Source organism: Symphalangus syndactylus, chromosome 11 (assembly GCF_028878055.3).
Source record: "Symphalangus syndactylus isolate Jambi chromosome 11, NHGRI_mSymSyn1-v2.1_pri, whole genome shotgun sequence".
In the NCBI taxonomy this organism is placed as follows: domain Eukaryota; kingdom Metazoa; phylum Chordata; class Mammalia; order Primates; family Hylobatidae; genus Symphalangus; species Symphalangus syndactylus.
The window spans coordinates 19,342,975-19,360,363 of record NC_072433.2 but is presented as its reverse complement, the minus strand read 5'-3'; the positions used below and the strand labels follow the sequence as shown (position 1 = coordinate 19,360,363).

The 17,389-nt window shown below is 39.2% G+C and overlaps 1 protein-coding gene across 2 annotated transcripts in view; it reads right to left on the bottom strand.

Annotated features, from left to right (window-relative positions):
• Positions 1-17,389, bottom strand: part of GLG1 (golgi glycoprotein 1) — a 163,359-nt gene that overhangs the window by 78,171 nt on the left and 67,799 nt on the right. The window contains exon 2 of one of the 2 annotated variants that reach the window (XM_055233250.2): positions 7,766-7,798. The exons of the other annotated variant lie outside the window; for it this stretch is intronic. Coding sequence (XP_055089225.1) covers positions 7,766-7,798 — 33 coding nt within the window. The remainder of the gene's footprint in view (positions 1-7,765; positions 7,799-17,389) is intronic. 2 annotated transcript variants of the gene reach the window in all.

The window sequence follows — 17,389 nt, the reverse complement described above, 5'->3', positions numbered from 1 at the left end:
GTGATCTTTTGAATCCAGTTATTGAGGTTCATCCATGTTGTAGCATGTATTACTACTTCATATTTTTGCAAAGTGATATTTCACTGTATGGCTATATCATGTTTTATTTATCCATTAATCAGTTAATAGGCATTTGGGCTGTTTCCATTTTTGAGCGTTTACTAATAATGCTGCTATGAACACTTATGTACACATTTTTGTGTGAAAATGTGTCAACTCTCTTGGGTATACATCTAGCAGTGGAACTCATGGGTCATATAGTAACTCTGTTTAACTTTCTGAAGAACTGCTAATCTGTCTTCCACAGTGGGTGCACTATTTCACATTCCACCAGCAATTTCTCTAGACTCACACCAACATTTGTTAATTGTCCACCTTTTTGATTACACCCATCCTTCCAAATGAGTGTGAAGTAATAATCTCATTGTGGGTGGGATACGCATTTCCTTTTTTTGTTTGCTTTTTAAAGAGACAGGGTCTCACGCTGTTGCCCAGGCTGTGGCATGATCATACCACCATGCCTGGCTACATTTTTAAAATTCTTCTTTGTAGAGATGGGGGGGGGGGGTCTCTGTATGTTGCCCAGGTTGGTCTCGAACTCCTGGCCTCAAACTATCCTCCGCTATTAACTTTCCAAACTGCTGGGATTAAAGGTATGAGCCACCCCACTCAGCCCTGCATTTCCTTAATGACAATGATGTTCTTTTCATGTGCAACTGGCTATCTGTATATTTTCTTCTGAGAAATGCCTATTCAAATCCATTGCCCGTTTTAAAATTTGCTTTTTATTCTAGAGCTGGAAGAGTTTTTGTATGATCTCAATACTAGTCTCTTTATCAGGTATATGATTTGTAAGTATTTTCTCTCATTGTATAGGCTGCCATTCAACTTTCTTGACAGTGTCTGATGCACAAAAGTTTATGATTGTGATGAAGTTCAAGTTATCTGGTCAGGTACAGTGGCTCATGCCTGTAATCCCAGCACTTTGGGAGGCTGAGACAGGCAGATCACTTGAGGCCAGGAGATGGAGACCAACCTGGGCCACAGAGCAAGACCCCCATCTCTACAAAATAGAGACAGAGCAAGACTCCATCTCAAAAATAAATAAATAAATAGAAGTTATTCAGGTTGGCCAGATACCTAAACAATTTTCAGAGAGAGAAGTATCAATTGAAAAATGAAAATAGTATATAAGTAACAAACAATTTTAAAGTAAAATATAACTTGTATATAAAATATAACATAATGGAAATTCATTGTACTCTCCAAGGGAGAGAAAGAAGACTTGAGAGTTGGTGATGGTTTGTAAAGGCAGGGTATGAGGGAATCACTCTCTGGAAAGTGATGTAAAATCAGATGACTGACTATGAGGCAGGCATTCAGTATCAGTATGAAGACATATTTTATGGTAATTCTTTTCCTTAGAACTTTGGCACTTAGAAAAAACTGATGTGGAAAGATTCATGACATTACCTGTAGATGAATCTTTGAGATTTAAAAAATACACTTTGGGCCGGGTATAGCAGCTTACACCTATAGTCCTAACACTTTGGGAGGCCGAGAAGGTTGGATTGCTTGAGCCCAGAAGTTAGAGGTCAGCCTGGGCAACAAAGTGAAACTCCACCTCTACAAAAAATACAAAAATTAGCAGGGCATGGTGGTGTGCATCTGTAGTCCCAGCTACTCAGGAGGCTGAGGTGGGAGGATCACTTGAGCCCGGGAGATCGAGGCTGGAGTGAGCCATGATCACACAACTACACTCCAGCCTGCGTGACAGACCAAGACCTTGTCTCAAAAAGCAAAACAATGCCGGGCGCGGTGGCTCACGCCTGTAATCCCAGCACTTTGGGAGGCCGAGGCGGGCGGATCACGAGGTCAGGAGATCGAGACCATCCTGGCTAACACGGTGAAACCCCGTCTCTACTAAAAATACAAAAAATTGGCCGGGCGAGGTGGCAGGCGCCTGTAGTCCCAGCTACAAGGGAGGCTGAGGCAGGAGAATGGCGTGAACCCCGGGGGGCGGAGCCTGCAGTGAGCTGAGATCGCGCCACTGCACTCCAGCCTGGGTGAAAGAGCGAGACTCCGTCTCAAAAAAAAAAAAAAAAAAAAAAAAAAAAAAAAAAAAAAAAAAAAAAAAGCAAAACAAAACCAACACCAAAAACCACTTTTTGACATGGAGAAATACTGTATGTGCAAGATACACTGAAGAGGAACAGAAGATGCTACTTGATCACTTCCTGCTATCACTCCTTTAGCACTCCTAACTATGAGGTAGAATTCAAATTTGTTCCATGTGATAGTCTGACTAGTGCTAAGTCGCTACATGCAGATTTGCTTAAAACAATAATGTCTCAGGGAATATTCTGTGTTTTGCGTAAAGTGCTATTAACTTGTAAGAGTCATGATGGCTAAATACCATTAACTGAACAATCATTATGTGAAACAAATCTGTACCCTGATTATACATCCTTAACTTGGTCACAGTCCAAATTGAATTGATATTATGCTACCTCATATACAATATAAGAATATTCCAAAGTAAAATTTTATTTTTATTCCTACCCACCCTTTGTGCTACTGTTGTCTGTTTTTTTTTTTTTTTGAGACAGAGTCTCGCTCTGCCGCCCAGGCTGGAGTGCAGTGGCGTGATCTTGGCTCACTGCAAGCTCCGCCTCCCGGGTTCATGCCATTCTCCTGCCTCAGCCTCTCCGAGTAGCTGGGACTACAGGCGCCCGCCACCACGCCCGGCTAATTTTTTTTGTATTTTTAGTAGAGACGGGGTTTCACCATGGTCTCGATCTCCTGACCTCGTGATCCGCCTGCCTCGGCCTCCCAAAGTGCTGGGATTACAAGCGTGAGCCACTGTGCCCGGCCGACTGTTGTCGTATATTTTATTCTACATGTTATAATCTGAAAGCATACTGTTATTGTTTTGGCTTAAGTCAGTTCTTTTTTTTTTTTTTGCCCAGGCTGGAGTGCAATGGCGTTATCTCAGCTCACTGCAACCTCCAGCTCCCGGATTCAAGTGATTCTCATGCCTCAGCCTCCTGAGTAGCTGGGATTACTGGTGCGCACCATCACGCTCAGCTAATTTTTATGTTTTTAGTGGAGATGGGGTTTCACCATGTTGGCCAGGCTGGTCTCGAACTCCTGACCTGAGGTGATCCACCCATCTTGGCCTCCCAAAGTGCTGGGATTATAGGCGTGAGCCACTGCGCCTGGCCAAGTCAGTTATCTTAAAGAATGAAAGAATAATAGTCATATGTATCAATTATTTTTCTCTTCTAGTGCTCCTACTTCTGTGATTCAATTTGTGATACTTTTACCTTCAAGAATTTAGGATTTGTCACAGTGTGCAAATTTGGGAGATGAATATTCTCAGCTTTTGCTTGTCTGATAACACCTATTTTTATTTTTATTTTTGAGATACAGTCTTGCTCTGTCGGCCAGGGGTGATTGCAGTGGTGGGATCTCAGCTCACTGCAACCTCTTCCTCCCCAGTTCAAGTGATTCTTGTGCCTTAGCCTCCCAAGTAGATGGGATTACAGGTGAGGTGGTTAACTTTTTTTTTTTTTTTGAGATGGAGTCTCGCTCTGTCACCCAGGCTGAAGTGCAGTGGTGCGATCTCGGTTCACTGCCAGCTCCGCCTCCCGGAGTCACACCATTCTCCTGCCTCAGCCTCCCTAGCAGCTGGGACTACAGATGCCCACCACCACACCTGGCTAAGTTTTTTGTATTTTTAGTAGAGACGGGGTTTCACCGTGTTAGCCAGGATGGTCTCGATCTCCTGACCTACTGATGTGCCTGCTGGGATTACAGGCGTGAGCCACCAAACCTGGCCATTTTTGTATTTTTAACAGAGACGGGATTTCACCATGTTGGCCAGGCTGGTTTTCAACTCCTAGCCTCAAGCGATCTGCCTGCCTCTACCTCCCCAAATGCTGGAATTACAGGGGTGAGCCATGGTGCCTGGCCTATTTTCATTTTTTAAAGGGATATTTTTTGCTGGATATAGAATTCCATGTTGGCATTTTCTCTCAGCATTTTACATTTGTTGTTTCATTTGTCTCTAGTTTCTACTGCTTGCTTTGTTGAGAAGCCAGCTGTTATTTTCCTTCCCTCAAGAGAATGTCTCTTTTTCTCTGCCCGCTTGTTGAATTTTCTTTTTATCTTTTCGTTTTGGCAGATTGTTAATAATGTGTTTAGGCTGGGCATGGTGGCTCACGCCTATAATCCCAGCACTTTGGGAAGTCAAGGCGGGTGGATCACTTGAGGTCAGGAGTTCGAGACCAGCCTGACCAACATGGTGAAACCGTCTCTACTAAAAATACAAAAGTTAGCTGGGCGTGGTTGTGGGCATCTGTAATCCCAGCTACTCAGGAGGCTGAGGCAGGAGAATCACTTCAACCCCAGAGGCAGAAGTTTCAGTGAGCCGAGATCACACCATTGCACTGCAGCCTCAGTGACAGAGCGAGATTCTGTCTCAAAAAAAAAAAAAAAAAAAATTATTAAGTGAGTATGGATTTCTCTTGAAGTTCACTAAGTTTGTTGAATTTGTGGGTTAATGCCTCTCACTAGATTTGGAAAAACATCTTGGCCATTATTTCTTCAAATACTGCTTCTATCCCATTCTGTCTGCCCCACTCCCTTTTTTTTTTTTGAGACAGAATCTCACTCTGTTGCCCAGGCTGGAGTGCAGTGTTACAATATTGGTTCATTGCAACCTCCACCTCCCAGGTTCAAGCAATTCTCCCGCTTCAGTCTCTTGAGTAGCTGGGATGACAGGTACCTGCCACCACGCCCAGCTGATTTTGTAATTTTAGTAGATACGGGTTTTTTACCGTGTTGAACAGGCTGGTCTCGAACTCCTGACCTCAAGTAATCCGCCTGCCTCGGCCTCCCAAGGTGCTGGGATTACACGCGTGAACCACCGCACCTGGCCATGAATCTGTTTTTATGTCCACTAAAGCTGTCTTTTAAAACTACCCATAAGTTCTTAATTTCTGAAATTATATTTAGTCCAAAAATGTCTAATTGATTTTCTTAATAAAGACTAATTCTCTGTTGAAATACTTCATATTTTCATCCATTTTAATTTTCCTCTATTTTATTTACAGGAAAATATTTTATTTTCCTCTATTTTATTAGTTATTTGAAGTCCTTGTCTGCTATTAATAATTCCAATATATGAATTATCTCTTCTCTGGATCTCTCTCTGTTGGCTACTTTATCTCTTGGTTATCTTCCTGCTTCTTCTCATATCCAGCCATTTCTGATAGCATGCGGGACATTATGAATGCTATATTATGGAATTTCTGGGTTATATAATTGTTCTTTAAAGAGTCCTGACTGCTTCTTACATAGACCTTCCACCAAATCTCCTGTTTTTTGGATACTATTTGTCCCCCATTTTCAGCAGTATCATATCCTTCCTGTTCCTTGGCTCTTTGAGAGTTTTTTTTTTTTTTTTTTGAAACGGAGTCTCACTCTGTCACCCAGGCTGGAGGGCAGTGGCATGATCTCACTGCAACTTCTATCTCCCCAGTTCAAGCGATTCTCCTGTTTCAGCCTCCCGAGTAGCCAGGATTACAGGGGTGTGCCACCACGCCTGGCTAATTTTTTTATTTTTAGTAGAGGGGTTTCACTATGTGGGCCAGGCTGGTCTCAAACTCCTGACCTCAGGTGATCCACCCACCTCAGCCTTCCAAAATTCTGGGATTACAGGTGTGGACCACTGTGCCCGGCTGGCTCTTTGAGAGTTCCAAGGCACACATCAACTTTTTTCTGGGTTTCTCTTCTGTCAGATTCAGTCTATTGATGGATTTTGAGGTTTTCCCCTAATCTTTTGCTTTATAAATAATGCCACAACAAACATCCTTTTATAGACACATCTCTATCCATTCTTTTAACTATCCATAAATTCATAGAAGTAGAAATGCTGGGTCAAAACATATGCATTTTAGGTTGACTGTTTTATAGCTTGTTTTTATTCCCATACATAGGCCTGAACAGGGTTCAGCAAACTTCTGCAGAGGGCCAGAAAGTAACGGTTCTGAGGGACTTATAGTCACTGTTGCAGTTACTCAACTTTGCCATCCTAGTGTGAAAAGCAGCCACTGGCAATACATAAATAAATGGTGTGGCTGTTTCCATAAAATTTTATGTATAAAAACAGGTAGACTGGATTTGGCCTATGTATTGTAGTTTTTTGATCTATGGGCTAGAGAATACTTAGATATACACATCCTTATCAATACTGTGTATTTATCCTTTTTTTTTTTTTTCTTGTTAAGAGATGGGGATCTCACTTTGTTACCCAGGCTGCAGTGCAATTTTGTAATCATAGGTCACTGCTACCTCAAACTCCTGGCTCAAGGGGTCCTCCAGCCTCAGCCTCCCCAGTAGTTGGGAGAACAGGTGCGTACCCATTTATCAAATTTTTGATATTTGCTAATCAAATGGATGACAATAGTGCACTCATTTCTTGTTGAATTTTTATGCTTTTGATTCTAAGGGAGAATAAACTTTTTATTGTTTATTGGACGTCTTTTTCTTTTCCTGTGAACATTCTATTCATGTCTGTTATGTTTATTAATAGCACTTTCTATTAACAAATATAGTCCTTTTCATTTGCATTGCAAATACTTTTTTACAAAACATTTTTTGGGGAGAAAGCTTTTAATGTAATCAGATACAGATGCAGACATATATTTTTAAAACATCTTTTGGGGTTGTGTCATAGTTAGAAAAGCCTTCCCTCTAATCTTCTAGTACTCTTCTAGTTTTATTTTGTACTTGACTTACCTAGGTTTTCATAAGAATAAGTAGTCAACCTAAATAGCCAATCTGTCTCTGCTTATACAGCATCCGGTCCCATCTATCTTCTATAATGTGATAGAGTGACTTTTGCCACATATAGATGCCTCTTCTAAGACCCAGATCAAGTGTCACCTTTATTTATTTATTTATTTATTTACTTATTTATTTATTTAAGACAAAGTCTAGCTCTGTTGCCCAGGCTGGAGTACAGTGGCACCATCTTGGCTCAATGATTCTGCCTCCTGGGTTCAAGCGATTCTCCTGCTTCAGCCTCCAGAGTAGCTGGGATTACAGGCATGCACTGCCACGCCCAGCTAATTTTTGTTTTTTGTTTTTTTTAGTGGAGACAGGATTCTCCATCTTGGTTGGGCTGGTCTCAAACTCCTGGTCTCAAGTGATCCACCTGCCTCAGCCTCCCAAACAGGTGGGATTACAGGCGTGAACCACCATGTCCGGCCTCATCTCCATTATTAAGCCTTTCCTGACATCAACTCACCTGGACAAAATTCATTTTTGTGTCTCCAATGTCTTCTGTATAGACTTCTACCAAAGCAACTTTTTGTACAGAGTTGATTTCACATCAGTCTCCTTTTAATGTGCTACTATAGTGTTTGGCAAATAGAAGATGACTGTGTGATAAGTAAATGAGAGAACTTTAAAATAGGAAATTCTAAAGTTGTAAACTTGATAAGCAGAGAATTATTTTCACATGGTAGCTGTAACTGAAGAAAAATTTAAGTACATAAATATTATTTGGGAGAACCTGCAGGCTTCTACAATGAAGGGTTATTTGTTTATTTTACCAGGGTCCTTAAAGTTTGTTGTCCTTTTAAGATTAAGACTGTAAGAAAACATAGCACTTCCCAGAACAACAGGAAGAGCATCCCGAAATCTGTCATCGTATCTATAAAGCACATATGGTGCATCACAGAAAATCCATACTTACATGATTGCAGTCTGAAGAAATTTCATTTTCAGGCTAGAAGAAAAAAAAAAAAGAAGAGATGATGTAAAAAAAATATATATATATAGAACCTTTCAAGTTTTCAAACACCACCAAAATAAACTCAAAACAAGAAATCTGAATATTCAACCAAATATGCTTCTTCAACATAAGCAGTAAAATGGAGCTTGCATATCTTTTAGGCTGTTGGGGAGAAATGTACCAGAAAGGTACATGAGACTTAACCCCTTCCCAATCAATGGTTCAATGTGAAGATGAGGAGAATGGAGAAGAATATGCTAAAGCAATAAATAAAGCAACAATGACATAAGGATCCCTACAGGACACTTTATAATTTATTTATTATGGAGTGCAGAGAAAGTCACTCAATTTTATTTATTTATTTTTTATTTTTTTTGAGACAGGGTCTCACTGTCACCCAGGCTGCCGTGCAGTGGCACAATCATGGCTCACGGCAGCCTCAACCTCCCGGGCTCAAGTGATCCTCTGGCCTCAGCCTCCCGAGTAGCTGGGACTACAGGCGCAATGTCACCAAGCCCAGCTAATTTTTTTGGTATTATTTATAGAGATGGGGTTTCACCATGTTGCCCAGGCTGGTGTCGAACTCTCGGCTCAAGTGATCCACCCACCTTAGCTTCCCAAACAGCTGGGATTACAGACATGAGTTACTGTTCCCGGCCCCCATCAATGATTTTTAAATTGGCCTAATGTTGCCATTGGGAGAAACTACGTGACGGGTACATAAGATCTCTAGGTACTGTTTTTGAAACTTCCTGTGAGTCTACAATTCATAACAAAAAGTTTTTTTACAAAAACATTTGGAAATATATTCCTATGGATACATTTGCTTTGTAAAGCCAGATACACATACCAGAGATAAAATGAACTTTGAGGCGGGGCGCGGTGGCTCACGCCTGTAATCCCAGCACTTTGGGAGGCCGAGGTGGGTGGATCACAAGGTCAGGAGATCAAGACCATCCTGGCTAACATAGTGAAACCCTGTCTCTACTAAAAATACAAAAAAATTAGCCGGGCGTGGTGGCGGGCGCCTGTAGTCCCAGCTACTCTGGAGGCTAAGGCAGGAGAATGGCGTGAACCTGGGAGGCGAAGCTTGCAGTGAACCGAGATTGCACCATTGCACTCCATGTCACTGCACTCCAGCCTGGGCAACACAGCAAGATTCCGTCTCAAAAAAAAAAAAAAAAAAAAACAGGCACAATTTATTTTGAGTTTCCATAGTATTCTAATCTGTTTATATAAAGTGAATTCTGTGTGCCTATAACTTAAATATTATGAATTTAGGTAGCAAAACATGCCAGTTTTAAAATAAACAGACATTTCTATTCAAGGATAAAGATAAGGCAATAAAGAAAATAGAACACATCAAGTAGCCACACCCAGCATTATTTCAAGAAGAAAAAGGTTTCCCTATGGAATTATTAATTCCACTGCAGAATTCAGTAGGCATTAGCAACATACAAACTCATTTTTATACTTACAACATATATTAAAATTGACTTTAATTAGGTTGCTAGGTAATCATAAGATTATATAACACAGTACTTTTGAACTTTCTCCCTACTTGTCTAATAGCAAATACTTAAATGCCTTTTTAAGGTGCCTTTCTCAGTCTCAGAAATCAGCCTCCACGCTGAGTCAACCTAGCTTAACTCTGTTCCCACCACCTCAATTTGAAGTTCAACTTATATCTCTTAATAGTTTATTTACAAGAATGCTTTTTCTTAGGCAGTTTTCTACACTATCCTTTTAAAATCTATCCTTCAAGTTTTCCCAATCAATTAGCAATTCTAGTTCTTTCTCAAACAAGGGATGGAAGGCAATTAATATCACAATCTTCTCTACTTATACTCATTTCTACTAAACAACAAATTTGGATTAAAGGGGCATTCTTGAAAGAAATTTACAGCATTGGAGAATTTTCAAAATAATATGCATGTGGAGCAGACCTGAACTTAACCCTCAACCTGTAGCCTGAAGCAAAGCCATCTCGAATAACCCATGGGCAAGAAAAATAAGCCTCAAGTTAAGCCCATGAAATTTTGAGGGTGTCTGTTATGAAGAAAAAATGACTAATATATCTATCAAACAAGTAAAATAAAAATATCAAAGCCTTTAAATTAGAACCTGTAACAGCTATGATCTAAAATTAGTGTATTATATTGGAAAGCACAGAGCACTACTGTACATTTCATGAAGAAATGACATAATCCATGGAGACACAAAAGTGCAAATCTGGACACCAGTGCTTGTTTTTCATCTCTTTTGCTATCTTGATTTGCAACTGACTATAAATGGGTTTTATTTTTACATTCATTCATTCATTTAGTTTTGAGATAGAGTCTTGTTCTGTTGCTAGGCTAAAGGGCAGTGGCACCATTATGGCTCAATACAGCCTCCACTTCTTGGGCTTAACTGATCCTCCTGCCTCAGCCTCCCTAGTAGTTGAGACTAAAGGCATGTGCCATGATAGCTGGTTAATTTTTTAAAATTTTATTGTACAGACCGGGTCTCACTATGTTGCCTAAGCTGATCTCAACTTCTGGTCTCAAGTGATCTTCCTGCCTCAGCTGCCCAAAGTGCTGGTACTACAGGCATGAGCCAGTACGCCCAGCCTTTTCCTAGGTTTAGTTTCTCTATGCAGAAAGAAAAGATGACACAATAGGAATGCTGTAAGAACAAGGTCATGATATTAGGTCTTTGAGATTGATGGAACCAAATCGCTATGAAGAATTGTTAAGCATAATTGTGAACAATTAATTTCAGAAATTTAGAAGGGTTTTTAGAATCCAAGAACACAGTGGTGATTTAGAGGAACAGAACAGACAGTACAAAATATAAAATACAAAGGAGTATTTTATACTACCCTGGGAATGGTGGGTGCATCAATAATGTCAGAATAAATGAACTCGAGAAAGTAAATAAAAATAATAAATAAATAAAAAGAAAACACTATGCTTCAGCACTCAGTCACGTGATAAAGAACCAATGAACAGAAATCTCAAGGAATGAAAACAGATGGGGGTGCTGATTCAGGTTTGGTTCTCATACTGCACCATTCTCATTATGTCCCAATTAAACCACTTCATCAGATATAGTACATCTATTTCCACAAAACTTTAAGTGCAGACAGGCTCACTTGTCTCTAATCCTAGAAGATGAATAGCATGAGGAATAACACCCAGAATTACTAAAATAAGATAAAATTGAGGATTTTTTTTCTTCCTCTTTGGCAATAATTAGTGAAATAATGCTCTGAGATGATCTCAAGAAATTAGCCAACAAGTATATATTGAATAATGATGATGAACTCAAAATTGTGCTAGGCATTGTTGCACGATACAAAGACAAGATTCTATCTGGTCTCTAATCTCAAGTTGTTTACAATCCAGTTGTACAGTTAAAATAGTGAAATCAAACAAGCAAGAGGAGGGACTTGAGACAGGCCTAAAGAATTAGAAGAGTGATCTCCAAAAAGGAGTGGAGTGATTCCTCAAGGAAGAAGTTGCATGATCCCTTGGGGGTCAGGAAGAAAATAACAGAGCTTCTGTTTTTAAAAAAGCTTATCCTTTAATTTATGTTTTAATGTATTTTTATAATGCATATAACATGGGTGTAACTAATATTTTATGAATATGTATCTACTGGGGGGATGGTTACTAATTTTTCAAATGATAGGAAGAACATGACCAAGATAGAGGAAAAAAACTTCTTCTCGTCATTAAGATTCCCACCTCTACCTGCATTCTTCAAACCAGGGGCAAAGTGCTGGCTCCTAGCCTGTGGAGGCATCAAATTAGAAGCTGAGCTATGTCACATTATCAGCTACTCCTTATTCTGGAGATAGAAGTCTGGGCTTCAAAAAGAAGGATCTCTTACATCAAGTGTTTACTCATTGGAAATAAAACTGTCCTCTTACTATGGAAAACTGTAAGAAAAAAAGTTATGAAAAGCATAATAGCTGCTAATTTAATGACCAAATATGAGAGAAGTGATTCCTGACATAGCATATATTAGTATCAATAAGTAAACTATTATAAATGGAAGAATGAGAAAATGAAGAGAATTGAGCACATCCCCATCCCAATGCATCAGTGACTAAAACAGAGAAGGAACTTGGGTAATGCTGTATAAATGATACGGCAAACAAAGGCAGTAAAGGGAAAAGCACCAAGTACTTGAAGATACCTGCTTGACTTCAATAAAGAACATGATGAGTATATCAGGAAATGGTCAAAAAACAAAACAAAACAAAATGCCCCACAAAAAACAGAAAACAAAAAAGAACTCTGCCACTTTTCTATAGTACTTAGCAATAGAAGCTGTGTGACTTTAGGTACATCACTTAACTTCTCTAAACCCCTAACAACAGGCTTTGAACTAGAATGGGAATCCATGAACAGGCTTTGGGAGTCTGAGATATCTTGAAATTGAATGCAAGCATTTGTGTGTATGTATATTTTTCTGAGAAGAATATCCACAACAGCTATCACAATCTCAAAAAGATCCACGAGACAAGAAAAAATTAAGAAATACTGGTCAAACACTGGTTGTGGTTCTTGCCAGCTTTATGAGTCCATAAAATCTGAGATATGGAATTTAAAAATGTACTTAGTCAATTTCAAGTTTTTTTAATGTAGATAATTTGTATATTATGATGGTTACTACTGTTTCACCTTAATTATTCTCTCCTAGTCAAAGTCACAACAAATAGGTTTCAGAATAAACTACTGAAAAGCTTGAGTCTGAATGTTCTCAAATCAACTACCACATTCACTTAGGAGGAAGGTTTTTACAGAAAGTCTGGAACTATGATTTCCCCAAGGTGAACAGGCTGAGTTAATGAGTCTGGCAGCAGAAATTAAAGGATTCATAAAGCTATCTTGGAAGGTGTCCCAGTTTCTGAAACAGAAATGCTTGGGAGTTGGATGTTGTCTAAAATATGGAACATTCTACAGTTTCCACTGAAGTTGAACTACGTCAGATCACATCAAGGAATAGGGGTCCTTTTTCTAAGATACCTGGCACTAAATTAAGTGACAATAGACTTTGTTTTTGAATCCCCCAGGAGAAAACAAACAAAAGATGCCAACAGTATCAGTGCTTTTACAGCCTTAGAAAAATTTGAAGGCAGCGATAACCTAATGCCTCATTTCGATTGGAGACTCTGCTGCAGTATTAAGTCAAGTCTTCTGGGAGTTTATTCATTAAGAACCCAGTAACTTCCCATCAACCGAACACTTCATTTATTAACCTGGTCCAAAGCCCCAATGACAATGAATGTAGCTGGTCTCTAACAAAATAAACCCAATCTTTTACCCCTGGGAAACTCTCCTGAGCAAGTCTAAATGGAATCTCAATCCTCAGGTTTAGAACTGCTTTCCTCTTAGTGCCTTATTCTGGCTCTATCAGATTTATTTTTCTTATTTGTACCCAGGGATAGTGGTTGAGTATTGTTTTTCCAAAAGGACAGTGATCAGCACAGGCTTTATGCCTTCCAACAATGTTCTGATTCACTAAAGAGTTGTGTAGCTGCTTTTATTTAAGTCTTTAACATTCAACTACCTTTTCAAAAAGGAGTTACTGTACAGGTCCAATGGGAGATTGTAAGATTTTTTTTTTTTTTCCTTAAAAAGACATGAGATACAGAAGCTGGTTCTCAAGTGCATATCTAATCATCATACAAGGCTGAACGTGGAGTTTTTAGGGGGAAAGGAGGACTTGATATTTTAAAGAAGGAAAAAAGCACCATTAACCCTATGAGATGAGTATGGCAATAAAGTCAGTCAGAGAAAGTTTCATGGAGGGTACATATGAATTAAGTCTTAAAGGCGGTTGTGGTTTGGTTAAGGATGCTATGTGCAGGTTGAGGCAGATGACAGGTAGGCTGTGCAGGGTGGAGCACTAGGCTGTGGGTGGCGTTGGAGAGGCACATTCTGTGCTGATGGCTGAGAAAGTGAGGGACCCCACGACAATCACTCCTAGGCTTATTCATTTGGCATCTCCTAATACGTGCTAGGACAACTACAAGGCTTTAGTAAAAATCCCAACGTTGGTCCAATAATGGTTTCTCATAGTTCAAATTAAGATGTCATGCTAAACGCAGTGTGATAATTTGATTTACTTTTATTATTTGTGTGCTTTCCAAGTGGACGGTGGGATAACAGTTGTCAAATATTATATAGTTACTCACTCCTATAGGAACACATTAAGTTTTAAAGATAGATGGGGCAAGACCCTCACAGACAAATTAGAACCCATTAATCCCTGGTCCTTAAAAGGTCTCACATAAATATAGAACAGTGAGTGGGCTATGTTGAGGTTAAAACTTGTCTCGTACCTTTAAAATGAAAAATCTCCTCAATGCCCTTTAAATCTAATAAAATAAAAGGGTATATGTATTTTACAGTGGGAATTAGCAGAATGACTCAGAGAGCATACTTACTCATAGGTATAAATATACTGACAGGAATTTTAGCTTTGTCAAGTACTAATTAAGTCATCTTCAGTGAGGTTATAGCCCTATTCTGAAAATACGAAAACACACAGCAATTGCTAATTACTCAAAACCACTGCTTTGGATTTAATGGTTGACCTCCCTCCACCCCCCAAAAAAGACTGAGTAACTCCTGACTCCCTGACAGAAAGAGCCATCTCTCTAGAGAAGATGCTCTGCCCCAAACTTTACTTTGAGAAGTCAAATTACATCTTATTTTTGTTTAAGAAAACTCTAACAACATTAGTTAAACTGACCAAATGGAAATACTCAAATTAGTATAATTTCTCATCTTCTATGCCCAGAGCAGGAAATAAGAAATAACAAATAAGAATATAGTTCATGGTTGACCTGCGAGTGAAAAAATAAACAAATAAAAAAAAGTTATATATGTATATATATATATATATAGCAATTTAGTTACTGAACAAAAACTGAATCATTACATTATGGCAAATGTAATGACTTTTGCATTGGATTATAATCTTTATTAACCCATGAATATAAAAATAAATACATAAATTTTATAAAGTATTAAATGTAAATTTTGTAAGTATAAACTGTAAATTTTATAAAATGTAAATTACAAAAACGTAATTTTTTTCTACTGTGTATGAAAAAAATGTAAACTCTTTCCTTATATTTCCCATTTATTTTACTATCAGGAATTAGAAACAAGGTGCTTATAAACTATAGGAGATAGGCCATCCCTTCAGGGGAACATTTAGAGATATTTCTTTTCATATACAGAGCTCAGCCAATCTTTTCATCAAATTCCCATCTGGGACTGCCTAACATTTAAGAAACGTTAAGGATTGTTTTGCAATGACAAGAGTTTTTAAGTCTATTGAGACTAAAAAATCATCCCCATGACAGTCTACTATCTGAAAACTTTTTCCTCCCACCACTCATTTTTTCTCCCTAGGAGATGACTTAGAAATCTAGAATACAGTTTGGTGCTGGTGTTAAGCATTTTTACCTAAATTATGGGGGAAGGAAACAGAGTCAGGCACTCTATCAAATGCTTGTTCAGATTCCACTTTGGCATCGAGGGGAAGAACCTTGGACAGGTTTATCCCTTTGGCTCCTAGCCATGGCAGGCACACAGCTATCAAGAGATAAAAGGCCTTGTTTTCACTGCTCAATTGCCTGAATAAAGTCAGTTATGGTGTCCACATGTAATGAAAGTGGTACTAATGTTTATAAACTGCTTTGTAGGAAATACATCAAAAAGGTCATATTTCTGAACTGTGAGGTTGTAACTACCACACTACTACTACCAAAATACAATATAAAAATTCTTCTGCCAGGTGCGGTGGCTCATGTCCGTAATCCTTGCACTTTGGGAGGCTGAGGCGGGCAGATCACAAGGTCAGGTGTTCGAGACCAGCCTGGCCAATATGGTGAAACCCTGTCTCTACTAAAAATACAAAGATTAGCTGGGCGTGGTGGCGCGTGCCTATAGTCCCAGCTACTCGGGAGGCTGAGGCAGAAGAATCACTTGAACCTGGGAGGCGGAGGTTGCAGTGAGCCAAGATCGCACCACTGCACTCCAGCCTAGGTGGCAGAGCAAGGCTGTCTCAAAAAAAAAAATTCTAAAATTAGCTACTCATGGTATTTTTCACATCTCATAAAAGAAGATACAAGATAATGGATCCCCTCAAGCTATCATGTTTGAGAGGCAAAATGGAAAAAAGAATTCTGGAATAACAGCCAAAGACTTGGGTTTTGATTCTAGTTCCACTGCACATTTATCACATAACATTCTTTAAGCTTCAAATTTTGTGTAGATAAAAGAGGTAAATCCTGCTTTACCTACCTCATGGGGCTGTTATAAGCATCAGGAGAAAAGTTATGTAGAAGGCCTTCAAATATTATAGAAGGCTTTGCAAATATATGCGACCACTGGCGTTTCATCCTCTGTATAAAATCTAACCATTTTAAACAACAAAAACGTTACTGCTATCCAAGAGGCCATGCTTCATACAGGCAAAGAATAAGAATTCAAAATACATGACACATGTTTTATTGTATGTGTATAGATTATTTCTGAAAGGATACCTAAAAAGACTTTTTACTACATACTCTTTGCACTTTAAAATTTTTATACCATGTGTAAAAAAAGAAAAAAATAAAAGGTCATCCCAGTTTAGGATATACATAGACACCCCAGAAAATATTTAGAATACATCTTCATGACTGGGAAAGCAGGGGAGTTTAATGATACACTTTCCCAGTTCATATTTTCCTATTTTTCCCCCTTTCAGTATCTATTTCAAAGGGGTGGTGGCAGGGAGGCAATATGATATATTTACATCCTCTGGGACATAGCAGGTAGCAATCTTCCCTCTTAGAGTCCTAGACTGACAGTTCTCCTCTAAGAAAAGCACATTAACCATCTGATGATCTGGTTTGAATAGTATAGCTAACTTCTACATGGGAGTTACATGCAGGGCAAAAAAAATTCACTGAAGGGCACTGTATGAATAATGAACAGAATTATCAACTTTGATATGGCATCCTTTATATTCTTCCTTTCTTTGCCCTGTCACATGATTTGGGACAGCTGAACAAAGGTACAAATTTTTCAAATCAGTAGCTACTATAGCTAAATGCAAAGTAGAAAACTAGACTAGGCTGGGTGCGGTGGCTCACACCTGTAATCCCAGCACTTTGGGAGGCCGAGGCGGGCGGATTACCTGAGGTCAGGAGTTCCAAGACCAGCCTGGCCAACATGGTGAAACCCCATCTCTACTAAAAATACAAAAAAATTAGGTGGGCATGGTGGCAGGCACCTGTAATCCCAGCTACTTTGGGAGGCTGAGGCAGGAGAATCACTTGAACTCAGAAGGTGGAGGTTGCAGTGAGCCAAGATTGTGTCATTGCACTCCAGCCTGGGCGACAAGAGTGAAACTCTGTCAAAAAAAAAGAAAGGAAGGGAGGGAGGGAGGGAGGGAAGGAAGGAAGGAAGGAAGGGAGGGAGGGAGGGAGGGAGGGAGGGAGGGAGGGAGAGAGGAAGGGAAGGAAGGAAAAACTAGACTAAAAGAAAAAATTTCCAGACATCTGACAACACCATTAATGTTTACAACCAG